This window comes from Myxine glutinosa, chromosome 2 (genome assembly GCF_964187855.1).
Source record: "Myxine glutinosa chromosome 2, kmMyxGlut1.1, whole genome shotgun sequence".
Lineage (NCBI taxonomy): Eukaryota > Metazoa > Chordata > Myxini > Myxiniformes > Myxinidae > Myxine > Myxine glutinosa.
The window spans coordinates 184,992,006-185,019,514 of record NC_136262.1 but is presented as its reverse complement, the minus strand read 5'-3'; the positions used below and the strand labels follow the sequence as shown (position 1 = coordinate 185,019,514).

Sequence of the window (27,509 nt, the reverse complement as noted above, 5' to 3'; positions counted from 1 at the left end):
ATTAAAACATATTACAAGAAATAGAATACTGTACATAATGTACAGTAGAAGAGTAGACAAAGAGACAAAGAGTCGTGCGTATGGAAAACGCAGATGCGGCAGCTTCCACTTGCGCTAGTTACCCACGTAATGGGTAACTGTAATGCTCTTTCTGGCTGTGCAGTACATTCATCATCGTCATCACCTTCATCGTCATCAGTACTGCACAGCTAATTCATCATCATCTTCATCACGCAAGTTGTAGTATTGAAGAGCCGGGGCTCTTGCTTGATACGGACGAAATGACGGGCAAGCCACAAACTCGTCCGAGAAGATATTTATTCTCAAAACCAACTCGGGAACACTGAAAAGTGAAAAGCCCGTTTATCGGGCTGCATTATAAAGCACAACCAGAAACCGAAACCGAAAGCCACGCCTCTCAAGCGTGGCGTGCTTCGGCGGTCACGTGATCAACAGGTGTAGCTGATTATACCCGCACGCGCGGCACGCTTTGGCAGTCACGTGACCAGCCACTCTGGCGCCGGGGATCCCCGGCGGGGATCCCCGCCGGTGACGTCACCGGCTGGAGCAAGGAGATTCTGATGCTGGTCTTGCTTGGGGGACCCATGGGTCGCTGCAGTATCTTCAATGGTGAGTACCCATTAGAATTTTATATGTTGTTAAAATTACGTATGTTTAAGAGTGTAAAAAGTGTTTAAGAGTATAGGAAGTGTTTATAAGAGTATGGGAAAGGTTAATAAGAGTGTGAGAAAGGTTAATAATAGTGTGGGAAAGGTTAATTAGAGTGTGGGGAGGGCCATAAAGCTTTAAAATATATATAAATAATAAAATAAAAATATGGTCGCTACTTCGCGGATTTTCGTCTATCGCGGGGGGTTCTGGAACGTAACCCCCGCGATAAACGAGGGATCACTGTATATATATGTATATATGTATATATATATGTATATATATATGTATATATATATATATATATATATATATGTATATGTATGTGAAGCACGCGGTGCTACGCGCGTGACTTGCTACCAAGGAGGAAGCGGACAACGCGGTAAGTTTAATGTTCTTTATTCCAAAGAGGTCACTGTAGCACTGGCGCGCTCCGGGCTGCGCGCCCGGTGTATATCCTGAGGCCACGCCTACCCCTCGGGCGTGGCCGCCGCCCTCTTGGTGCGCGGAATGATGTCACCACGCCAGTGGGCTTTCGTGTATGCCACACGCGCCCCCCCAAAATTCCCGCGCACCTGGAGGGCCAGTTTGCGGGGCAAACGTATGACCCGGCCGAAGCGCCCTCTGGCGACCGGCGGCGTCCGGGGTGCAGGGATGCCAGGTGGGATGCCCCCGGCTGTACCCGGGATGGGTGCCGGACCGGGGGGCGGCGTGCCTGCGGTGCTGGGCGGTGCCGGGGGTGGGTGGTCCACGTCGAAGTGGGCCGGCTTGAGTCGGTCTATGGAGATCCGGTCAGGAGTGCCGCCGATGTCCAGGGTGAAATGTTTCACCCCGGTCTCCAGCACGCAGAAAGGCCCGTCGTACGGGGGCCGCAGTGGTGTCCGGTGGGCGTCGTGCCGGACGAAGACGTACTCTGCGGTGCGAAGCGTGTAGGAGGGTGCCCGTGGTGCGCCGTCGGCACCGGGGCGAACCTCCGGGCGGTCTCCTGCAGCGCAGAACGCTCCTGCGCCGCGGACCAAGGTGCCATGGGGTTGGGGAGGAACTCGCCCGGTACCCACAGCGGTTGTCCAAAGACCAACTCCGCCGCGGATGCGCGCAGGTCCTCCTTGGGCGCCGTCCGGAGGCCCAGCAGGACTCCGGGGAGCTTGTCGACCCAGCCGCCGTCGCGGAGGGTGGCCCGGAGCGCGGCCTTCAACGAGCGGTGGAATCGCTCGCACAGGCCGTTGCCCTGGGGGTGGTAGGCCGTGGTTCGGTGCAGCTGGACCCCGAGCCCCCCCGCCCAGAGCTCCGAGGTGAACTGGGGGCCGTGGTTGGACGAGATGTCCGAGGTGGCGATGAACGCCTGCGCGACGTCTGCCGCCGTCGTCGCCGCCAAAGGCACGGCCTCCGGCCACCGGGTGGTGCGGTCCACCATGGTAAGGACATGGGTGAAACCCCGCGAGGGGGGCAGAGGTCCCACTAGGTCCACGTGCACGTGGTCGAACCGACGTTCCGACACCGTAAATGGGGCCAAGGGGGCCTGGGTGTGCCGGTGCACCTTCGCGTGCTGGCACGCGAGGCACGTCCTGGTCCAGCCGCGGACGACCTTCCGGAGGCCATGCCAGACAAACTTGTCGGCGACCAACCTCTGGGAGGCCTTCGTGCCCGGGTGGGACAGGCCGTGGATGGCGTCAAAAACCTGGCGCTGCCAGCCTGCGGGCACGATGGGGCGAGGCCGCCCGAAGGAGACGTCGCAAACGAGGGCCGTGCCCGCGCCTTCGAAGGGCACCTCGGTGACGCGGAGGCCCATGACGGCGGTCCGCAAGGCCTGGACCCCCGGGTCGGCGGCCTGGTCCGCCGCCATCCGGGCATAGTCGATGCCAAGGTGGACTGCGTGGGCGACGGCCCGGGAAAGGCAGTCAGCCACCGGGTTGTCCTTTCCCGTGACGTGTCGGATGTCCGTCGTGTACTCGGACACGGCCGCGAGGTGACGCTGTTGCCGGGCCGACCACGGCTCGGCGACCTTGCCCATCGCGAAAACCAGCGGCTTGTGGTCGACAAAGGCCGTGAACGCACGGCCCTCGAGCAGATGGCGGAAGTGCCTGACCGCCAGGTGAAGCCCAAGCAACTCGCAGTCGAAGGTACTGTAACGGCGTTCGGGCGGGCGAAGCTGCCGGCTGAAGAACGCCAGCGGTTGCCAAGCACCACGCACCCATTGCTCGTGCACCGCGCCCACTGCGTAGTCCGAGGCGTCGGTGGTGAGGGCGATCGGTGCATCGGGCGCCGGGTGCGTGAGCATGGTGGCGTTGGCCAAGGCGAGCTTCCCGCCCGAGAACGCCGCGTCCATCTGCTCGGTCCAGGTAACGTCACCTTTGCCCGGCTTCCCTCAAAGGGCCTCGTGTCAGGGGCGCAGGAGCTGGGCGATGCGGGGCATGAACCGATGGTAAAAGTTTACCATGCCCAGGAACTCCTGGAGCCCCTTGATCGTGCGGGGGCGCGGAAACCCCTTCACCGCCTCCACCTTGGCCGGTCGGGGGACGGCCCCGTGCCTGGTGACTCGGTGCCCCAAAAAGTCGATTTCAGCGACACCGAACCGTCACTTGGTGGGGTTCACGATCAGGCCGTGCTGGCCCAGACGTTTGAAGAGCGTGCGGAGGTGACGAAGGTGCTCTTCGCGGGACGCGCTGGCGACGAGGATGTCGTCCAGGTAGACGTACAAAAAATCCAAGCCGCGCAAGACGCTGTCCATGAGGCGCTGGAACGCCTGAGCCGCATTTTTCAAACTGAAGGGCATCCGAAGAAATTTGAAAAGCCCAAACGGCGTGATGACAGCCGTCTTCTGGATGTCCTCCGGCCTGACAGGGACCTGATGGTAGCCGCGTACGAGGTCCACCTTTGAGAAGAAGGACATCCCCACCAACCGGGTGGAGAAGTCCTGGATGTGGGGGACGGGGTAGCGGTCGGGGGTGGTGGCGTCGTTGAGGCGCCGGTAGTCCCCGCACGGTCGCCATCCCCCGCCGGGCTTGGGCAAGAGGTGGAGCGGGGATGCCCACGCGCTCTCGGGGCGCCGCGCGATGCCGAGCCTCTCCAGCGTAGCGAACTCCGCTTTAGCTACGGCGAGCTTCGTCGGCTCGAGGCGGCGTGCCCGGGCGTAGACCGGTGGCCCGGCGGTGGGGATGTGATGTTCCACCCCGTGCTTGACGGTCCCCGCCGAGAAGGTGGGCCGCGTGAGGGCCGGGAAACCCGCGAGGAGGCGGGTGAATTCGTCCGCTGCCGGAAGCGTACAGATGAACCTGGCCAGAACGGAACCGCTCAGCAAGCCGCTCGGCGAGCCGCTCGGTGAGCCGCTCTGAGCTGCTCAACGAGGCGGGCAGCGCACACGCGAGCGAGCTGAACGTCTCAGCCTGGACAAGCCTTCTGCGCTTTACATCGACCAGTAATCCATTAGCACATAAGAAGTCCGCGCCGAGCAGTGCCATAGGCACGTCGGCCGTAACGAACGACCAACGGAAAACCTGACCTCCGAACCGCAGGGAGAGACAGCGTTTTCCGTACGTGCGTATAGACGTACCATTGGCCGCAAGCAGCGCGGGACCTCGGCCCGCGGTGTGCTTGTCGGACGTACCGGCAGGAACGACACTCACCTGCGCCCCCGTGTCGCACAGGTAACGGCGCCCGGACAAGGTGTCCGTTATCTACAGAAGGCTGTTTGAATTGCCGACGCTCACCGTTGCCACCGAGCACCGGCTCGCCCGTTTCCCGACCTGCCGAATGAGCACGGCGGGCGACACTGCCGAGCGTCGTGGCCGAACTTGGCGTGGAAAACACCAGGCGGGCAGCTGCGGCGTCGGAGGCCGTGGTTTTCTTCGCGGCGGTGGTGGTGGGCGGGGCGTGACGGCGGACACGAGGTGCCGTGCATCGGGGAAAGCCTCGGGAGCCTCGGGAGCGGCAACCGCGCCAAGACTCGCCTGCGTGTCCAAAGCCGCGTAGTATTTGTCGGCCTCAGCAGCGCACGAGGTTCCGTTAACGCGGAACCAGCCAAAGCGAGGCGGACTCGTGCTGGCAGCTGGCGTCGAAACAATGCCCGGAATAGAGCGTTCGGGGTTTCGTCGCCCATGAGCGCCAGCATATGGTCCATACGGACCGACGGTCGCGTGTCCCCGATCTCGGGGAGGTCCAAGAGGCGATCGGCCCGTGCGTCCACCGTAAGGCCGAACGTGGCGAGGAGGAGACGCTTGACCGCCTCGTACTTGCCGTCGGCAGGTGGATCCCTTAGGACCGATACGACGCAGGTGGCCGTGCCGGGCCCGAGGGCGGCGACCACGTGGCAGTACATGGTCTCGTCCACCGTGATGCCTCGAAGTCGGTACTGGCCTTCTGCCTGCAGGAACCAAACTTCGGCTTGTGACTCCCAGAATTCGGGGAGCTTGATGGAGACCGCGTTGGTAGCCATTGTTGCGGCGGTTTCGGGTAGTCAGCAACGGCTGACTCAAATGTCGGAGGTCACCAATGAAGCACGCGGTGCTACGCGCGTGACTTGCTACCAAGGAGGAAGCGGACAACGCGGTAAGTTTAATGTTCTTTATTCCAAAGAGGTCACTGTAGCACTGGCGCGCTCTGGGCTGTGTGCCCGGTGTATATCCTGAGGCCACGCCTACCCCTCGGGCGTGGCCGCCGCCCACTTGGTGCGCAGAATGATGTCACCACGCCAGTGGGCTTTCGTGTACGCCACATATATATATATATATATATATATATATATATATATATATATATATATATATATATGTATATATGTATGTATGTATATACACACACATATCCACCATGAAAGATGAAGGGCTGACGTTGGGGTCTGTACCCTTTGTCGAAGCAAAAGATAAAATATTGTGATGAACAAGTTTTTGTTCAGGACAGTGTGATAAGAAAGTGAATATCTCATTTGCAGGGTGGTGCTGGTGATGGAAGTGGCAAACAATTTGCTGTGGAACTGAGCCAGCTTGTTGGTTCAGATCGTGCTGTTCCACTTCTTCTTGAGAAACTTTTGAACCATGTGGAAATGCATGGTCTCTATACAGAAGGCATTTATCGCAAATCTGGGGCCAACACCAAGGTCAAAGAGCTACGCAGTGCCCTTGACTCTGGTACCTTCACCTTCGTTTTCTTGTTTCTATTCTTTATCTCCTCTGCTTACTCACTTGCCCCTCCCTACAATCGTGGAATGGTTTGCCTATGTCAACCCAATCCCCATCTTGTTTCCAACATACCTGACCAATAATCTGTTTAACCTTGTACACATCTGTACATTTGTGTTTGTTCATGTATACCTCTTTCCCACTGCCCCAATGTCAGTGTGTGGTCCCTTTTCCTCTTTTTGTCTTGTTCCAGATGTTTAAACCAAGGTATTTAAAAGGTTATTTCATATTCAACAACAAACTGAAATGATGCTGTTTCCACCATTCTCGGCATGTTAGGTCGATTGCATTTACCTTTAGGTCTTTAGTGAGCTAGGTCATTGGTGGAACGCAGTCGGTGGATGGTGGAAGGCAGTCCATTCGCAATACTTGAATTGCCACGAAGGCTATCTGAGTTTTTTTTTTGTTTTTTTTTGTGTACAAGATCGAGGCTTGTGTAAGAGCTAACATTAATCACACTAGGGCATGCCCGTACTATATATAAGCTAGGACGTGCCCGTACGTGGGTGCCCGTTCCTTGCCAAAAAAAAAAAAAAAAAAAATTTGTGTAGGGGTGTGTGTGTGTAAACATCCTAGGGCGTGCCCGTACGTGGGTGCAAAAAAACATGCGTGCAAACAACAACAACAAAAAAAAACTTTGAAACCACGTGGCAGTAACGACCACAGAACCCCCCCCCCTCTATTTACATGAATGGTTTGGTCCATTCGCAACGACCACAGAACCCCCCCCTCTATTTACATGCAATGGTTTGGTCCAAAGCGAACGGTTTGGTCCATTCGATGTGATTCGATGATTCGATGTGAATGGTTTGGTCCATTCGCAACGACCACAGAACCCCCCCCTCTATTTACATGAATGGTTTGGTCCATTCGCAAAGCCAAAGCGAACGACCACAGAACCCCCCCCTCTATTTACATGAATGGTTTGGTCCATTCGCAAAGCCAAAGCGAACGACCACAGAACCCCCCCCCCCCCCCCCCCCTCTATTTACATGAATGGTTTGGTCCATTCGCAACGCCAAAGCGAACGGCGAACGGCTAAATCGCCATAGCTCGGTAAGTACTTGTCCGATTAATTTCAAACCTTGAAAAGGCACATCCTCGGGTCCCCAGCAATATACCTGGCAAGTTTCAAGTATATCGGACCGGTAGTTGTCGAGAAACAGCGGTCACAGACAAACAAACAAACGTACAAACAAACAGAGATTACTGGAATTATAGATAGATAAAAACAAACTGACACATAAAACATAAGATAAAGGGAGTGGGAGACAAGATGGGGAGAGAGAGGAAAGCACACAAGTACAACAGCAGAGAACAGGCACATCGGGAGATCTGCGGGAGAGAGGGGACTTGGGGGGGGGGGGCGGGGAGCTTGGGAAGTGGAGGGGGGTGGGGGAAGTAAAAAATGCATGGACACTTCGAGGACTTCCAGGAAAAAGGTTGGTATTTCAAAAAAGTGGAACTGGGGTGAATTAACGGGGACAGAAAATATCAAGGTTTTGGATGGGGGAAGATAAGAGATGGTGATGAACAGCTGTTTTCAAGACCTGGAGGAGGAGTGGGATTGAAGAGAGTGAGGGAGTTTGTTCCAGAGGCGGGAGAAAAGAGGAATGAAAGAGTGAAGGTGAGCAGAGTCTTGATTTTGGCAATTTCACTAGAAGAGGGTTGCTGGCAGATCTTGTGCGACCTGTAGGAACATTTGGGGGACAGAGCACAGAGAGAGCTGGGGGAGCAAGGCCGGAGAGGAGTCGGTAGAAGACAGAAAGACCACCAACCTGCCTGTGGTGAGTGAGTAAAAGGCCCTCGGAGTTAGCTTCATCGCGGGAGATTCCAACGATTCTGAAAGCTTTGGTTTCAACAGCGTGAAGCCGAGCTTGGTGTGAGGCAGGAGCACCGGCCCAGAGGGGAGAACAGTATCCCATTGAGCTGCGGATGAAAGCCTTGTATGTGGTGAGGAGCTCAGGTGTGCCAAAGAAGGACTTCGCACGACGGAGGATGCCCGGTCGGCGACTGGCTTTGGAGGCCAGCTTGGAAATGTGGTTTTCCCAGGAAAGATCATGGCAGATAGTGAAACCCAAAAGCTTGAGCGACAGAACTTCTTGGAGAAGATTGTTGAGAAAGTAGATGGGAGGGCTGTCCAGTCGGTCTTTTCGGAGAGACGTAGTGAGAGTGTGAGATTTGTCAGGATTGAAAGACATGTTCCAAGTGTTTGACCCGCTTGTAATTTATTTCAGGATGATACAGAGTGAAGAGACTGATGCCTGCCGATCTGAGGGATGAGGTTTGGAGCGGCAGAGAGTAGAGTCATCAGCAAAGAGATGGAGAGGATTTTCCAGAGAGTCGGAGAGATCATTGATAGATGAATGAATGATCGTTTTAAGGCCATTTTCCCCGCTAGAGCGGGGGTTAGCCTTGCGGGCCCCATGACAATCATGGTTCCCTGTTTGAGGCAATGTTTTTATGGCCGGATGCCCTTCCTGACGCCAACCCTTGGTCACGCTCTGACGATGCGCAGGGATACGGTGTACCTATTTTAAACCGGGGTACACACCGTGATCATTCATCCCAGCAAGCTGGTACTCAATTTGCCGACCTCGGAAGGATGACAGGCTGAGTCAACCCTCCTGGCGTTAATTCAGCGATCGACCGGGATTCGAACCCAGGATCCTAGGATCCCAAGCCGGCACCCTAACCGCTAAGCCAACACCAGGCTTGGTGTTGGCCATTTGATCATTGATGAGAGATCATTGATGAAGATCAGAAAAAGCACAGGGCCCAGAACACTGCCTTGGGGAACTCCAGTCTGAACAGGAAGGGGAGGTGAGAGAAACCCATTCAGCACCACACGTTGACTACGACCAGAGAGGAAGTCCGCAAGCAATGCATGGAGATTTCCATGGATACTATAGGAGGAGAGTTTGGAGAGCAGAGCGTGGTGCCAGACCGTATCGAAGGCACGTGATATGTCAAGGGAGACTGCTCTGATTTCCTGTTTGGCATTAAGGACCTCCATCCATTGTTGAGACAGCAGAAGCAGCATGCCCAGAGTAGAATGACCTGGTCTGAATCCAAATTGGTGATCCGAAATCAAGCCATTGGAGAAGAGGAAGGATTTGATATCAGAAGCGATGATTGATTCCATGACCTTGCTGATTATTGGGAGCAAGCTGATTGGTCTGTAGTTGCAAGGATCTGTTTTTCACATTTTTTGTGTAAAGCTGTGATGTTGGCTGATTTCCAAGCCGTCTGGTCCAGTTGCAGAATCAGAGTCGAGGTTTGACAGAAACTTCACCTTTTCAGTGGAGAAGGACACAGAGTTCAGGAGCGGCTGGGATACGACTGGGTAAGTTGGGTACAGAGAGCGATGGGTTTGGGACACAATATTTTGAGGCAAACACAGAGTTGAGGCATTCAGCTTTTTCACGTGTGGAGTAAGCTGTGTCGCCATTTGAGGTAAGGGAGGGGATGGAAGGGGTACAAACACCAGGAACAGATTTGACCAGTCAGCCACCAGGATTTGGAAGAGGGAGACAGGTTTGAGAGATCAGTCCTGAGAGTAGAGAGATATTGTTTCCTGGATCTCCTGAGGGTAGACACACACTTTTTCCGGGCTTTGTGAAAGGAAATGAGATTGCCTTCCGTTGGATTTGCCTTCCAGGAGGCGAAGGCAAGTTGTTTCAAGGCAACTGCTTCACCACAAGATTCCATGTACCATGGATTGGAGGAAGGGTATGACAACTGAAGACAAGATGGGATGAGGAGGGAGTAAAGGGAGAGATATTAAGGAATCGGAGACATCTTGAAGGAGTAAAGTTTCTGTTCAGCAGATTACGTCTAGTTTGTCAGAAGCAAACTGTATGGAGAGATCAATCAGGTTTGAGCGAAGGCCCCGGATGTTTGAGGTCCATACTGTTAAGGAAGAGGAAGGGGGAGCATTGGATAAGGACAGGGGAGGGGTGTGGTAAGATGAGGGAGAGGAGGAGGAGGAGGAGGTGGTAGGGAGAGCTGTTGATAGTGTCGGAGATTTCAGAAGATCAAGGAGAAAGGGAAAGATGAGGACTAAAGGGGATGAGGTACAGTGAGGTGTTGTTTGAGGGGGTCAGAGTGAGTTAGAGTGTTGGAGGAGATGGAGGTAAGAGTTGGAAGAGAGAAGAAGTGGGGAGGGGAAAGCTTTGAGGAGGAGGGGTGAGAGGGGAGAATTGGAGAAAAATGGAGGGTGGGGAGATTTGAAGGGGAGGGGTTAAGGGGGAGTTTAGGAGGGGAGGGGTGAGGGTGGAGTTTAGGAGGGGAGTGGTGAGGGGGGAGTTTGGGAGGGGAGGGGTGAGGGGGGAGTTTTGAAACGGAGGGGTGAGTATGGATTTTAGGAGGGGAGGGATGAGGCGGGAGTTTCGGAGGGGAGGGGTGAGGGGAGTTTTGAAACGGAGGGGTGAGTATGGATTTTAGAAAGTGTTGAACGATTAATGGAAAACGAACATTTATTGCAAAATGGGTTTCTTGTGATTTTCGAGTCAGAGATCTGTTTGTAAACGTTCGAGGATTGGTGGAATGCAGGTGAGTTTAGGGAATGCAGAAAGGCAGAACTGTAAGAGATTGAATTTTGAACTGCAAGAACTTTGAACTTTTGAATTGAACTGTAAGAGAGAGTTGGAGTAAGCTTCAAGTGAAATATGCATTTCTCATTGCCGCTAAAATGTTGATCTCTCCTCAAAATTGGCCGGAATGTAAACATCCGTTATCATAATACAGAGAGGCATTTCGGGGGAATTGCAGAAGTGTTAGGTGGGAGGACGTCAGGAAAGAGGGTGCATCGTTGAGTGATAGAAACCAGGTATGGTGGACAAAGAAAGTAGCGAACACAGTTATTGATAAGGTGGTTTGGAAGAGGATATAGAATATCAAGGCTGGAGGGAAGCATCCGGATGTGGGATTGCTGCACCTGTTTGGGCAGAAGAAGAAAGCATCAAGGAGAGCTGTGGATAACGTGAATAATGATATGGAAAAGGTGTACAACAAGTTGGAAGAGGATGGTGGGAGGAAAGTGATCTATAAATTGGCTTGGGACAGGGATGAGGATAGCAAGGACAAGGGGGTAGGGGGATGGGGATTAAGGATGGTGCTGGGAGATTAGTGACAGAGAGGAGTGCAGTATTGAAGTTGTGAGGAGGATATTCCAAGGAGCTATTGAACCAGGAAAGAAGCAGCGGCGAGGTGGAGCTACTGAGTTGTGTGGAGGGGAAAGTGGAGTTGGTGGAGATCATGGAAGAGAAAACGTGGATGGCATTGAAGAGGGTGAAAAAGGGAAGGGTGCCAGGCATTGATGAGGTGTGTACAGGGTTGATAATTGCAGCGGGAGAAGTCAGTCTGTTGGACGAATAGGATGTTTCATGTATGTATGAGAGATCGGTTCAATTCTGTAGGATTGGAGGACAGGGTTAATTGTGCCGATATGGAAGGGGAAGAGGAATGTTCAAGATCCAGGGAAACACAGGGGCATTACACTCCTTGGTCATGTCATGAGGATGCTGAAGAGGATTCTGGATGGGAGGATAAGGAAGAGTGTAAAGAAGGAGATTGGAGAAGTGCAGCAGGGGGTTTAGAAATGGTAGGGGGTGGGATGTTTGTGCTGAGATAGCTGGTGGAGAAGAGGTTGGAGGTGCAGGGTGAAATGGCATTGGGATTTGTGTATCTGGAGAACCTATGACACTGTCTCAAGAGAGATGGTGATGGCAACACTAAGATAGATGAGAGTGCCAGAAGCAGAAGTTAGGTTGGTGGAAGGAATGTACGTACAAGGGAACGAAAGGAAGAGTTTTGGTTGGTCCTGGAATGTCCAAGTTCAGTGTGAGCATCGGTTTGAGGCAGGGAAGCACTCTCAGTTCACTCATCTTTATCATGGTGATTGAGCTGATAAGCAGGAAGGAAAACATGAAAGGTATTGTATGCGGACGATTTGGCTGTTGTGGTGGAGAGTGGACAGGCTATGCAGCAAGTATTCGGGGAAAGGAAGGTGGCATTTGAGAAACATGGCCTGTAAATGAGCATGGAAAAAAATCGAGGTGATGTGAGTTGGGCAGCAGAGAAAACTATAACGGCACTCGGTAGAGCACATACCTCCGCCAGGCTGAACAGCTTATGTTTTGTATCCCACTGATAGTCCGGATCTGGATTCAGACCTGAACGAAATATAATCGGCTTGTTCTTGTCACCGAACCAACTCTTCCACCAAGTTTAGTCATAACTCATCCATAACTTTTTTAAATATCATGTTATATATCGCTTTTCGCCCGATCTCTCAATGGTGAATCACTTAAAATTAAACAATTCTCGTTTAACTCATCCATAACTTTTTTAAATATCATGTTATATATCGCTTTTACCCCTATCTCCCAATGTTGAAGAATCACTTAAAAAAATTATACGAAACGGATCTGGATCTTCACCAAAATCGAATCATTTCTTCCTTGTCACATACGTAACCTCAATGCAAAATTTCGTCCAAATCCGTCCATAACTTTTTGAGATATCTTGTTCACAAACAGACAGGGGTGGAAAAACAACCTCCATCCACCTTCGGTGGCGGAGGTAATAAGTGAATGTTAGGTTAGAGGGGAAGGAGATCAGACAAGGAAATAGGTTTGAGTATCTGGGGAGGGGGGGGGGGGGGGGAGAGGGGAACAGTGACCGGGGTTGGTAAGTCAGAGGCAGAGGTGCTGAGGAGGATTCAGGTGGGTGTGAATGCGTGGAGGAGGGTGGAGGGAGTAATGGCAGCCAGGAATATATCGAGGGGGTTGAAAGGAAAGGTTCTGATGTCTTGTGTAACGCCGGCCTACCTTTACGATCTGGAGATGGTGGCACTGACAGAGAGACAACAACAAGGCCGCAAGTTTGTGGGATTGAATAAGGTGGATAGAAGGAGAATGGATGAATTGATTGAGGAGATTGGTGTGCAGATGAGCTTGACGGGGAGAATGGTGAAATGGCAGCTGAGATGGGCTGGACATTTGGTGAAGATGGGGGAAGAGGGAATGGCAAAGAGAGTGGATAAGTTGAGGGAACAAGGTCGGAGGAAAAGAGGTCGACGGCAGTAGAGATGGGAGGATTGTGTGAGGAGGGATATCAGTAAGGTGGGAGTGGTTGCAGTGTGGAGAGAGAGTTGGCTGAAGACAGAGGAGAGTGGAGGAGTATTGTGGTCAAGGCAGGGCAGGAGCTTGGTACTTGGTACCCCTTATAAAGGAATGAGGAGAAGAAGAAGAATAGCCTGTTGAGATGCGATCCATGAAAACCGATTTTGTTTTTTTCTCTTGTACGAGGTAGAAATCTGGAAATTTTTATTACCACTGCCAAAGGCAGACAGAGGTTATGTTTTCACCCATGTTTGTTTGTCTGTCTGTCTGTGGACATGATCTCTTAAAATAAGTTATTGACAGGTTGGGTGCATGACGAGGACAAATTGATTCTATTTTGGTGAAGATCCGGATCCAGATCATTTAATTTTTTAAGTGGTTCTTCATCATTGAGAGGTAGGGCCAAAACGATATGGAGTACGATATCTCAAAACAATGTGGATGGATTATATGAAAAAATGGTGGGTAGGTGACAAAGACCAGCCAATTAGATATTAGTTCAGGTCCGGATACAGATGCAGCCTATCAGTGGGATACAAAAGTGAGTGCCGTTCTAGTTAGTTTGCTTGGCAACTGCTAGTCAGGATAGGCAACTATCTTCTGCTACTGGTAAACATGCAGGACTGGTGCAGCCTGCTTCCATGGGGTCTGAACACATCTTTACTGCTCTGGCTGTTATGGTCGATAGAGCGGATGATTCTATTATGAGGACACACCGATCAGTGGGGTGTTTGAGTATTCCTTATGCCCTGAGGGCATTGGTTGCCTCCTACGACTCTGGGCAACTCCCCTTTTTGAAACCACCATCTGAAGACGGTCAGCATGCCAAATATCTTAATTGTGAAACAAGTGGAAAAGATTGAGTCATCTTTACTAACAGCAGTAACGGTGGATTTCAGTAGTGCACTGTCAGGATCTAATAAACTGGACCACTGGCAGTCCACTGCAACTCGTCACCCTTTTCAGTGATTGTATATTTCTCTTTGCCACCGAGTCAAGAGGATGTTAAACGTAGGTGTGGGAGTGTGAAAGGTGCATGCAACTCACTCTCCACCATAAAAACAAACTCACATGCAGATGTCAACCAGCAAAGCCCAACTCAACTACCTAATAATAATAATAATAATAATGCATTTATTTTATATAGCGCTTTTCAGGAAGCCCAAAGACGCTTTGACAGAGTGCAAAACATAATGCATAGCAAAACATAAAAACAATTGCAAAAAAAGAAGAATCAATAGGGAAATATTCAAAGCACAAAGGAGGGAGAAGGAGAGGAGATAGTCAGGGGTTAGATGCTGTGGGTTAAATGTTGAATGCAGTGTTGAACAGGTGGGTCTTGAGTGATGTTTTGAATGTGGTGAGTGAGGAGGAGTCTCTGATGGTGTGAGGTAGCGAGTTCCAGAGGGTGGGAGCAGCGATGGAGAAGGCCCTGTCCCCCCAGGATCTAAATTTGGTCCGGATGGGGGGGGGTCAGGAGGTCGGTACCAGCAGAGCGGAGGTTGCGGGTGGGAGTGTGTCTGGAGAGGAGGTCAGCCAGGTAGGATGGGGCCAGGTTATGGAGGGCTTTGTAGGTCAAGAGGAGGATTTTGTACTGGATTCTCTGGGAGATGGGGAGCCAGTGAAGCTTGTAAAGGACGGGGGTGATGTGGTCACGGGTCCGGGAATGGGTGAGTAGACGGGCAGCGGAGTTCTGAATGTATTGGAGTTTATTGGTGATTGTTGAGGGTGAACCATAAAGGAGGCTATTGCAGTAGTCCAGACGGGAAGTGATGAAGGCGTGGATGAGGGTTTCTGCAGCCACGGAGGAGAGGGATGGACGGAGACGGGCGATGTTTTTCAGGTGAAAGAAGGCTGTCTTTGTGATCTGTTTAGTGTATTTGTCGAAGGAGAGGGTTTGGTCAAAGATGATGCCAAGATTCCGGATGTGAGGGGAGGTGGATACTGGGAAACCGTCGATGTTGAGGGCAAAGTTATGGGTGGACTTGGTGAGCGTTTTTGGGCCAATGATGATTATTTCAGATTTATCACAGTTAAGTTTGAGGAAGTTGATTTGAAGCCAGGATTTTATTTCAGTGATGCAGTTTGTCAGGATAGAGTGGGTGGCGGTGGAGATGGACTTGGTGGAGATGAAAAGCTGGATGTCATCGGCGAAGCAGTGGAATTGGAGACCATGACGGCGGATTAAGTGACCGAGGGGGGACAGGTAAAGGATGAAGAGGAGGGGGCCAAGAACTGAACCTTGGGGGACACCTTGGGGGAGGGGAGCAGTAGGGGATTTGCAGTTATTGATGGAGATGAACTGACGTCTGTCAGAGAGGTATGATTTAATCCAAGAGAGGGCAGTGCCGATAATGTTAAAGGTGGTTTCAAGTCGGGTGAGGAGGATGGTGTGATCGATGGTGTCAAAGGCGGCGCTGAGGTCGAGGAGGATGAGAATGTTGAGGTGTGGATGGACTAATGATGAGAGATGGAGGGGTAGTGGGTCGGGGAGGTTGGGAGCCTGGCAAAAGTGATCACTGGAAGCTCTTCATGGACCGGCATGCAGTCTGTGCCAACCTGATTGTTGTTCGCCCATCCCCTGCAATTGTGTGTGCGTTTGTGTGTCCCAAACTTTTTTTTACCATTTGAGCTTTTGTCATCAACTTTTCAACAAACCGTTATTATGAGAATATGGAAGACATTAATTAATAATTGGGTCAACATGTCAAAGGGTAAGGTCACAGTAAATACAAGTAGGCCTTGTCAACTCGTCTGCTGTGCATCAGCGTGGGACAGCTGAGTTTTTTTTTATTGCCTCTTTGTTTATTTATTTACCATTTGAGCTTCAACGTGTCTGTCAAGGCCATAACATTTTTACCATTTGAGCGTTTGTCATCAAGTTTTGAAAAAAACCCTTATTGTGACGATATGGAGAAACCAAGTAATAAAAATACAAAAACATTATCTGTTGCATTCTTCAAGTTTAGTATGGGTATAAAGCGTATGTGGACAGGCTTTGCATTTTCCTATGCTTCCTAGTTTTGTAATGAGATCAAGACAAAAAGTTATTTTATTTCAGGCCTGGCCTTGATGAGGACTATTTAGTCTGTGACTGGAGCCTTCAACATAAAAAAGTAACTTCGCAGCTGTGTACATAATTGAGTAGATCAACTAAAAACACTGCAGATGATAAGGGACTAGACATGTGAGACATGACTTGCAGATGAAGGCCAGCAAATACAACATGGTGCTGGATACACTTTTTACTTGATGGACCTGGAGCTGGCACAGAGATGCAAATCCATGGAATTGGTTTCAAAGCAAAGAACTCTCTTTTATTCAGAGTACTGAGCTACTTGTTGGTATGAGTTAATGTCTCCTGATCATTTGCATTTCACTAACGTTCATCCGTGCATATGTCCCCACAATAGATGCTGAGAACAAAGTGAAGGAAGGGTTAATATGCCCAGCAATAAAGCCTTCTCAGCTATCCCTAAAGAGGACATGATCATCCATTTGGGGAACTTAAATGCCCAACAGTCAGCAATGATTCAAGTACATGGAATTGGAGTCATCAGGAAATGAGGAGTTGGGAAAAGTCAGTTTCCTACTTTTCATCAAGTTTGACGAATAAATCTGCTTAACGCCAACACTATATTGCTCAATAAGTGTGCCTAATGAGACGATAGTGTCAAACTATTCCAACAGGAAGACTAACACAAGATCTATTGGATGCGCTCTAGGTCGAAGCATTTGCACTCGATCAATTGTGATTTTACGAGTGAGAGATCACGGTCATTTCCTAATCACGAAGGTCATGCCTGGTTGTAGATGATTTTGGATGAACGACCGGTTGATTAGCAAAGCTTTCGATCCAAATTGCTCCTACACACCGAACATGGCCAGCTTGAAGAAAAAGATGATTGTGAAATGTCTTCAAGATGCCGTGGCACGTTGCCCGTTCTTTCAACCAGGAACATGCTTATGACAAAACAACGAGATGCATTCAGACACCAACATGAAAGTCTGTGGAGGAGTGTTTCTTTTGTATACAAAGTGGAGGCTCATATACAAGCTAGAATAATGAACGGATCAGGACGCAACAGAACAAAAAGAATAGTAGAAAGAGGGAGGAAACAGCAACATCAGGGTTGAGAGACCAAAAGAGGGGGAGGTGTGGTTGACCAGTGCAACACATAAATCAAAGCACTGGTAGGTTGTAAACATTGTGTTTGACTGTCCATACAATCCATGCTCCCTGGCCATAAAATGAAGTCATCACCGTTTGGCTGAAAGTGCAACGCAATTTCCGTGTGATGCCAAATCGATGGTGGATCACCAAGGCAAAGGAGACATTCTGAGGCTTTATAAATCAACATGAATCACTTGACTTTTTCAATGCCATTACGGTTATTGAATGGACCAGAGTGAAGGGAGCTTCACTCCTGTGATCAAGAAGCATGACTCCCATAAATGACAACGAAGACACCAGTTGTGGACGGATCACTTCCATTAATTTGTTAACTGAGATTTATCCGTCACTCGGACAATCACGAATGGGCAAATCGCTGATGACGGTGCCATTGTAGTAAGACTTGCAAACGATACTGGACGATTAGGCCTGATTGTGTATGTCAGTCAGACGAAGGTGCTGCTCCAACCTATTGGTAATCTCGTTACTTCACCTATAGACATTTTCATCATTGCTTCCTCTCTGGATAACGTTGAAAAACTTGCACACCTTGGCAGTCAACCCTGGAAGACCTTTAGTCACCTTAAAGCCCATCATCGTGGGAAGTAGACATTATTGGCTCTCCACATATTCAGCATCATGACACTCATTCGATGTACTACTTTACCCATATACCAAAGAGGTTGTACAGTCTGGTCATATACAAGGGATCGACAAGAATATACATATATATATATATATATATATATATATATACAGTCACGTGAAAAAGTAAGTACACCCCATGTAAAGTTTTGACTTTTTCAACATATTTCAAAATACAGCTATTTGATCTTCATTTCAACAATATTGATAGGTAAAGGTGATATAATATAACAAATATCATGAAACATTTACATTTTCTAGTCCATTGTATAATTAAAATAAACATAAATGCAAATTTCGCATGTGGAAAAAGTAAGTACACCCTTGGCTCTCATAGGTGGTATTTCCCCCTTTGGCAGAAACAACCTCAAGTAGGCGTTTCTTATAACTGTTTACCAGTCTCTGACATCGACTGGGAGAAATTTTTGCCCACTCCTCCATGCAGAATTCTTTCAGCTATGTGATGTTTGAGGGGTTTCTTGCATGCACAGGTCGTTTCAAATGCCCCCACAACATCTCGATGGGATTTAGATCCGGGCTTTGACTTGGCCATTCCAGAACCCTCCATTTCTTTCTTTTCAGCCATTCCTTGGTGGATTTACTGGTATGTTTAGGGTCATTGTCATGTTGCAAGGTCCACCTTCGGTTGAGCTTCAACTTTCCGACAGATGGCCTCACATTATTCTCAAGCACCCTCTGGTACAATGAAGAATTATTCGTGGATTCTATGATGGTGAGCTGCCCAGGCCCTGATGCAGCAAAGCTGCCCCAAACCATAATATTTCCACCATCATGCTTTACAATTGGTATCAGGTTCTTGTGGTCAAATGCTGTCTTTGGTTTTCGCCAAACATGTCTTCTGGTACTGTGGCCAAATAGCTCTACCTTTGACTCATCTGTCCAGAGCACATTGTTCCAGAAGTGCTGGTCTTTGCCGAGGTGTTCATTGGCAAACTTTAGTCTTGCCCTGATGTTCTTTCTGGACAGCAAATGTGTCCTCCTGGCACACCTCCCATGTAGATCAAATTTGTGCAGCCTCTTTCTAATGGTAGACTCGTGCACTTTGACGTCAACAGTGGCAAGAGCTACCTGTATGTCCCATGATGACATTCTGGGGTTCTTCGAGACTCCTTTCAGCATCTTGCGGTCTGCTCTCGGGCTGAACTTGCTGGGGTGGCCTGGCCTGAACAAGTTGGCAGTTGTTTGGAATCTTCTCCACTTGTAGATGATCTTCCGAACAGTCGAATGATTGATTTCAAATTGTTTGGAGATCTTTTTAAATCCCTTCCCAGACTCGGAAGGCATCTATAACCTTCTTTCTGAAGGCCTCAGAGAGCTCTTTTGATCTAGGCATGGTGACGCTGCACACTTCAACAACAAAGAGCAAACCAAACGAAATGTCGGAGGTTTAAATAAGACAGGTTCCTCCAAGATCCTCTCTAACGATGTTCTAATCATTTGCACCTGAGCTGGTGCACCTGATTCTAATTTTAGGTATTTGAAGTAGTGATAAATGTAGGGGTGTACTTACTTTTTCCACATGCGAAATTTGCATATATGTTTATTTAAATTATACAATGGACTACAAAATGTAAATGTAAATGATATTTGTTATATTATAGCACCTTTATCTATCAATATTGTTGAAATGAAGATCAAATAGCTGTATGTTGAAATATGTTGAAAAAGTCAAAACTTTACATGGGGTGGACTTACTTTTTCACGTGACTGTATATTACCATGGCTCGGCTCGCTATGCTCACCTCATCACACGTTGCTGCAGAGGAACGGGCTTGTTTTAGCTGAGGATAATGACTGTACTTGAGTTGCTTGCTGTGTTGTCATGATTTACACCAATCATAATACAAGCAATTATTTTGCACAAATTTATTTGTAGTGTATGTGATATTACCTTTTTATAAGCAATTTCGGTTGAAGATTTAGGTTGAAAAAACAAAGAATTCAAAAAGGAACGCTTCAGCACATACACATAGGAGGGGAAGGTGCAGACCAAGTTTGGGACGATTTCAGAAAAGCTTGAGGGAGTAGTTCAGTGACAACACAACACAGGACAGACACTGCATGGATATATATATATATATATATATATATATATATATATATATATATATATATGTATGTATGTATGTATGTATGTATGTATGTATGTATGTATGTATGTATGTATGTATGTATGTATGTATGTATGTATGTATGTATATATTTACATACACACACTACATGGCCAAAAGTATGCGGACACCCCTTCTAATTAGTGGATTTGGCTGTTTCAGCCATACCCTTTGCTGACAGGTATATATTAATCAAGCACACAGCCATGCAATCTCCATAGACAAACATTGGCAGTAGAATTGGCCGTACTGAAGAGCTCAGTGACTTTCAACGTGGCACTGTCATAGGATGCCACCCTCCCAACAAGTCAATTCGTCAAATTTCTGCTCTGCTAAAGCTGCCCCAGTCAACTGTAAGTGCTGTTATTGTGAAGTGGAAACGTCTAGAAGCAACAACAGCTCAGCCACAAAGTGGTAGGCCACACAAGCTCACAGAACGGGACCGCCGAGTGCTGAAGCGCATAGCGCGTAAAAATTGTCTGTCCTCGGTTGCAACACTCACTACCGAGTTCCAAACTGCCTATGTAAGCAACGTCACCACAATAACTGTTCGTCGGGAGCTTCATGAAATGGGTTTCCATGGCTGAGCAGTCGCACAGAAGCCAAAGATCACCATGCGCAGTGCCAAGCGTCAGCTGGAGTTAAGTAAAGCTCGCCGCCATTGGACTCTGGAGCAGTGGAAACGCGTTCTCTGCGGTGATGAATCACACTTCACCATCTGGCAGTCCGACGGACGAATCTGGGTTTGGCGGATGCCAGGAGAACGCTTCCTGCCCGAATGCATAGTGCAACTGTAAAGTTCGGTGGAGGAGGAATAATGGTCTGGGGCTGTTTTCCATGGTTCGGGCTCGGCCCATTTGTTTCAGTGAAGGGAAATCTTAATGCTACAGCATACAATGACATTCTAAACGATTGTGTGCTTCCAACTTTGTGGCAACAGTTTGGGGAAGGCCCTTTCCTGTTTCAGCATGACAATGCCCCCATGCACAAAGCGAGATCCGTACAGAAATGGTTTGTTGAGATCAGTGTGGAAGAACCTGACTGGCCTGCACAGAGCCCTGACCTCAACCCCATCAAACACCTTAGGGATTAATTGGAACGCCGACTGCAAGCCAGGCCTCATCACCCAACGTCAGTGCCCGACCTCACTAATGCTCTTGTGGCTGAATGGAAGCAAATCCCTCCAGCAATGTTCCAACATCTAGTGGAAAGCCTTCCCCAGAAGAGTGGAGGCTGTTGTAGCAGCAAAGGGGGGACCAACTCCATATTAATACCCATGATTTTGGAATGAGATGTTCGACGAGCTTATACGGGTGTGATGTTTGGGTATCCACATACTTTTTTTTTGTGTGTGTGTGTGTGTGTGTGTGTGTGTGTGTGTGTGTGTGTGTGTGTGTGTGTGTGTGTGTGTGTGTGTGCGTGCGTGCGTGCGCACACGCACCCTTGCATTGAAACTCGACTCAAACCAGTCTATATCATTGCACGACAGGATCAAGGCCTCCCTCAACTCGTGTTGAGGGTTTGGCATTGTCCCCACACTTGCCAAGTACGTCATGGGGTGTGAGAAGCCATGGGAATCTCACCTGCAACCGCAGGTGGAGAAATAAGAAAGCATTTTAACCACTCAAATAACCAGCTAGATGCTTGCATTGAAAAATAAATATTGGTGTGTCTTGGACAAATATTTCATATGTCGACATTTTTTAATTCTCGTAAATCTTGATACTATTAATATGTCTGGTTTCCTTACAAATACACCTCGGGCTCTGGGGATTATAAAGCGCAGCATTGTACCTGATGCAAGGTGTACCGATGGTAATCGATCAATCATCTGACTGTTCTCCTGCAGACATCAATAACGTCAGCCTTGATGATTATCAAGTGCACGTCATCGGCAGCGTAATCAAGCAGTGGCTCCGGGAACTTCCTTCTCCTCTCCTAACCGATGAACTCTATGATGAGTTCCTGCGAACCGTCGGTGGGGACTTGCTGCAATTCCCATTCACCGGTCCACACCTGGAGATTCATATAATGGAATCATGTGATTTGTTTTAATTTTATCCAAATGATTGTCTGGTGTGATGGCCGCATGGTAATTCTGAAGAATTGTTTGGCCTGTTTGGTGTTCCCATCTGAGCACTCGGCTCGTGATGCTGGGATCCCAAGTTCAAATCCCACGATAGTGTTGAATTATCCAGTGCCTATTGATGTTGTCGTTCCTGTAAAGGTGTGCTGATGTCTCCTTAATCCCGTTCGTTGTCCTGCATGTGATTTTTGTGCGAGCTCCTCCATGAGCCATTGATCACTTTCTAAAACATCTCTTGAGGGTCATCTTGGCCACCGGGGGAGGAGGATGGTTAAAATTAAATCACAGAAACATCCCACACCATCGCATCACCCGTGCTTGACCGATATACATTTGCTAGTTGTTGATGTTTTTTAAATAAATAAATGGCTTGGTCAACATGCCAACCTCATCGTCTTCCTGTTTCTTTCAGTGTTACCTGAGAAAAAGGACAAGATTAAAGGGTTGTACTCCGTCATTGAACATCTGCCACCGAGCAACCACAGCACTTTAGAAAGGCTCATCTTTCATCTTGTCCGGTGAGGCTGGAGGGATGGGCACGATAAATGCCAAGTGCAGCCGGTTGTAAGTCACGTGTGAAGCGAGCGCACGTTGTGGACCAGCCTCAGGGTTCATGTCTAGTTTGATGTGCAGGATTGTGTTTACTTATTCGCTACTTGTTTGTTTTAACAAGATGATCTGCACCTTCATGTACCGAGTTCCCTTCAAGGTTCGTCTGTCTGTGAAAGACGGGAACGCATGGCGTGTTGTGCTTATTTTGCCTAAAACTTTCCTTTAAAACTAGAGCTTCCAGGGAAGCAGAACTCAACTGAACTGACTGGACAACTTTAAAGTAGGTCAGTTGTCTGTACTAGATTTGACTTAAATGAAAAGCCAACAACCTTGTGTGATAATTTTAAGGTCCTTGTATCCTTATACTTGTCCTTGTTTTACAATTGATACAATGTTACACTTTGCAACATTGTTGCAGAAATATAGTTGTGTAGATAAAAGGAAACGGGTGTAATTCGCTTTCAAAGGCACCCACCCCCACATCTTGTCCCAGTGTGCTTTTCTTAAGAGCTGGAAGAAATATGCTGGCCTATGGCGGCCATTTTGTGACAGATCGGGTTGACATGCGATAGCAACCTACCTTGTGTGGTAAGAGTCTCACACACCAAATTTGATCAAAATCCATAACTATTTGTGGACGTTAAAGTCTTAACGTCGTTTCGGAGCTGAAAACAATATGGCGGCCTATGGCGGCCATTTTGTGACGGATGGGGTTGGAATGCAATAGCAACCTGGGTGATTGTGTGGTGGTAATGGTTAAACATTCTAAGTTTGATCAAAATCTGTTCATATTTGTGGACGCTAGAGTGTTAACGTCGTTTTCATGACCAAAAACAAAATGGTCGCCTAAGTCCGCCATTTTCCAACGGATCGGGCTGAAATATAATAACCTGGTCCTTGGGGTAAGGATGCTGCATGTCAAGTTTGATCAGAATCGGTTGATATTTGTGGACACTGGAGTGTTAACGTCGAAAAGTTAACGGACGACAGACGACGACGGACAACGGACGCCCGAGGGTTCAGTATGTGATGAACTCAACTGGACAGTGGTCCAGTTGAGTTAATAACTATTGCAACACGTGATAGCTTGTTACTGCTTGGTCTTTGAAATATAGTGTGTTCAGGAAGACAATTATTTTTTATTTTTTTTGTTTGTTTCAAAATTCTTGCCTCATTTCCCATTTTGTGCCTCATTTTGTACCAGTTTGAACGTGTTTTTTTTTTTTTTTACCCGAGTGCGATTGGACGTTGCATTTGTGAAGTTTCGAGTGAACAAAGTGACTCGTTTTAGAGGCAAATGGGCCATTTCGTTTCCCGATCCTCGAGGGATGCTAATTTCTGCCGTAGCTGCTGTTTGTGCAGCTGCAGCTCATTGCCCGACAGTGCCGTTTGCCGCTGTGGTTCAGTTCCATGTATCGTGCAGGATCGCGCAGCATGGAGAGACGAACCGCATGTCCCCCAATGCTCTGGCCATCGTGTTCGCCCCCTGCATCCTGCGTTCTCCCGCCAACATGGACCCCTTGCAGAGCGTAAAGGACATTGCACAGACGACACAGTGAGTGATGTCTGAAACCTTCAACCCCCCACCCCTCTTACGTCTGCTGAACGTAGTCTCACCCCTGGTTTGACTTGTGGCTAACGATGCATATCAAAGTCCACCTTCATCCCCCAACCCTTTCCCACAAAATATTTCTGCGTTTTATGAATGACTGCTTTTGAAGTTTTACATTTATTTGGTTTAGTCTCTTTTCTTTTTTGACATGTATTGATGGATTGCAGTTCTGTTTACTGGAATGTGATTCCCTATTCCTCACTGCAGCTGTGTGGAGTTGCTCATCAATGAGCAGATGAGGAAGTTCAAAGCTCGCATTCAAGACATTTCAACACTGAAGAGTGTGGAGAACAGTGCTAGCCAACGCCTTTCCCTCATCCGTACCTCCATTGTAAGTATTATAATAATTATAATAATTTTTTATTTATTTATGAGAACCGTTTTCCAATATTTCTCATATGCTACAAAAGGCACCACTCATCAAAAATATATAAAATTGAAACCCCTTTCTTCAATATACCTGTTCTGACCTCTGTATACATCCTCAAACCACTGAGCCTTCACATCTCTCCTTGCGGATTACTTTCAGAGAATCTTTCCACTTTTAGCTGATCATCTCTTCCCAATAGTCATTTGCATTTGATTTAACCTCAAGTTTCCGGTACAATCGACACAGTTCTCCACTCCCTCCCTGGACCACCCTTCCTCCTCGCCCATTGTTCATCCTAGGGCAAAGGCAAGCACCGGCGACAGAGGGTACCGGAAGGTTTGCGGGTACTTGGTGGCCTTGCGGATTTGTCTCCCTTGGAAGTTGGAGATCAGCAAGCTGAGGCAGACGAGAATTCAGAGCAGGACATGAGTGAAATCGAAGCGGCTTTTGTGGAAGAAGAGGTGCAGCTTTCAAAGGAGTATGACAACATACAAAAGAGAAAGTACGTTCCCCGTTTTGTTTGTTAACCCGAAGTCGGTTTCTATCTGGTCGACTTTCTTCTTTTTTTTTTATGGGTCGGTAGCCGTTGATGGTTCGGGTACATTTCGATCCGAGTATTCCTTTGCCAGTTGTGAGTGAATAGGAATCAGCAACCGGACATTTTCCTCTGGAAAGAGTTCCTTGGAGCAGGAAGGCAATCTCTAATAGGAAAGCACGATTAAGAGTGCAGAGTGTCAAAGCATGGGCGAAACTCCTTCCGTATTACTCCATATTTTTTAACGACCCATGTGGAGGTTTCCGTATTTTCATCAGAAAAACATGCCGGGATTTTTGGGAATTGCGGTGCTATTCCGATATGCTGATTCGTTTGTTGACCTTGTAGATTTGTGTCGAAGCTATGCGGGTCCAAAAGCTTCCAAGCGCGTTTCCGTGATTACATGTCCGCCAGGCAGGAGAACGTCTGGCTACGTCGGTAAATATGGAAATAGCATCTATTGTTGGAGTTTCACATCGCCGTTCCCTCCTATGAACTTCACAGGAAATACCGAAGTGCCGTCTTTACATTACACTCAGTCAAGACTGGATTCTGCTGAACACAAATACAAAACCCGATAATGTCTGTTAGTTTGGGATAACTTCGATACGAGACCAATAATTTAATAAATCCTAACGAGGAATGTTGATGCAGGAGGAGGTGGTGAGAAATGTTAATACCACCTGTCTCTTTTTAGAGAACGTTACCAAATTAAACCTCCCCTGTGGATTTGCCATTAACCCGAGGTGGCATAACATGTGTCCGGGTTAGGGTTAGATAACAAACAATGGGCCCGGGTTAGGATTAGATAACAAGCAATGGGCCCGGGTTAGGGTTAGATAACAAACAATGGGCCCGGGTTAGGGTTAGATAACAAGCAATGGGCCCGGGTTAGGGTTAGATAAACAATGGGCCTGGGTTAGGGTTAGATAACAAACAATGGGCCCGGGTTAGGGTTAGATAACAAACAATGGGCTCGGATTAGGGTTAGATAACAATGGGCCCAGGTTAGGGTTAGATTACAAACAATGGGCCCGGGTTAGAGTTAGCTAACAAACAATGGACCCGGGTTAGGGTTAGCTAACAAACAATGGACCCGGGTTAGGGTTGGATAACAAACGCGCAAGATTGGTCGTCACGTCTCTTCAAAGCTGTCCCCGCGCGCACGCTTTCGAAGTTAAGTAATTTTTCACAGTTGTGTTTTTGTCGAATCTGTATCGTTCTTTCGGTGTATGTACCTATTGGGGTGACTTTAATAGGTTTCTCGGTGTTGGTTTTTCATACCTGTGTACAGAATCGTCGTTTTTTTCGTATCGTGTATTCTGAGGCCTAGTGTAGTACTAGTAGGCTACCGTGTCAGCCCTTGGCTTGAGGCTTTTTTTTTTGTCTCAGCGGTTCTTCGATCGCGCTGCAAATTACTTTCGGTCTCTGTTTTTCATGGTCTTTTCACCCCATACTTCGTTGTTTTAAAATCTCAAAAAAAAAAAAAAACTAAATTTTTTCCTTCTCTGTTCTTATCCGTTTGTTCGTTCTTATTTGTTCGTTCGTTCTTCGACCACGTTGTTCGTGATCACGTGATCACGTTAAAAAATGTTTCATCTGTCCCCTGAAGAACTTTATTTTGTCATATTCTATAACACCTTTTTCTTATTCTTCTATAAAAGGATGCTTTCGACTTGCTCACCAAATCTATTCATTCCAAAAAAAAATTCCATCTCTTACAGTGCATCTTTCATTCATTCCCTAAACTCTCCAGAACTCCACCCATCCTTCAGCGTCCTCAAATGTATTTTTGACTCGAATGTCTCAAGAAACTCATTTTGCAATAAATGTTCGTTTCCCATTAATCGTACACTTTTCAAAATCCAATCTCACCCTTCCCTCCAAATCTTCCCCATCACCCATCTCTTTCAAATCTTCCCCCTTGCCCCGCCTCCCCAAATCTTCCCCATCACCCATCCCTTTCAAATCTCCCCCCCTGCCCCTTCCCTCCTAAACTCCCCCCACACCCCTCCCCTCCGAGACTCTCCCTCACTCCTCCCCTCCTAGACTCCCCTCTCACCCCTCCTCCTCAAAGCGTCCTCCCCGCTTCTTCCCCCTTCCAACTTTCACCTTCTTCTCCCTCAACCTTCTGCCTCACTCTTCCCCCTCCTCAAATAACACCTCACTGCGCCTCACCCAATCACCATCAAACCTTTTGTCTGCACCATTCTTCCCTTTCTCCAAGCTATTCTGTAATCTCTGACACACCTTCAACAGCTCTCCTTACCTCTTCCTCCTCTTCCACATCTTACCCTACCGCTCCCCCCCCCCCCCCCCCTGTTCTGTATCCGATGCTCGCCCTTCCTCTTCCTTAACACTATGGACCTCAAACATCCGGGGCCTTCGCTCAAACTTAACTGATCTCTCCATACAGGTTGCTTCTGACAAACC

General features: G+C 48.3%; 1 protein-coding gene across 8 annotated transcripts in view; it reads left to right on the top strand.

The window, feature by feature from the left end:
- LOC137421000 (unconventional myosin-IXa) overlaps positions 1–27,509 on the top strand; it is a 285,807-nt gene that overhangs the window by 248,437 nt on the left and 9,861 nt on the right. For all 8 annotated transcript variants that reach the window (XM_078772058.1, XM_078772064.1, XM_078772060.1 and 5 more), the window contains 6 exons: positions 5,597–5,792; positions 21,771–21,899; positions 22,420–22,525; positions 23,983–24,114; positions 24,379–24,502; positions 24,841–25,043. In XM_078772058.1, coding sequence (XP_078628184.1) covers positions 5,597–5,792; positions 21,771–21,899; positions 22,420–22,525; positions 23,983–24,114; positions 24,379–24,502; positions 24,841–25,043 — 890 coding nt within the window. The remainder of the gene's footprint in view (positions 1–5,596; positions 5,793–21,770; positions 21,900–22,419; positions 22,526–23,982; positions 24,115–24,378; positions 24,503–24,840; positions 25,044–27,509) is intronic.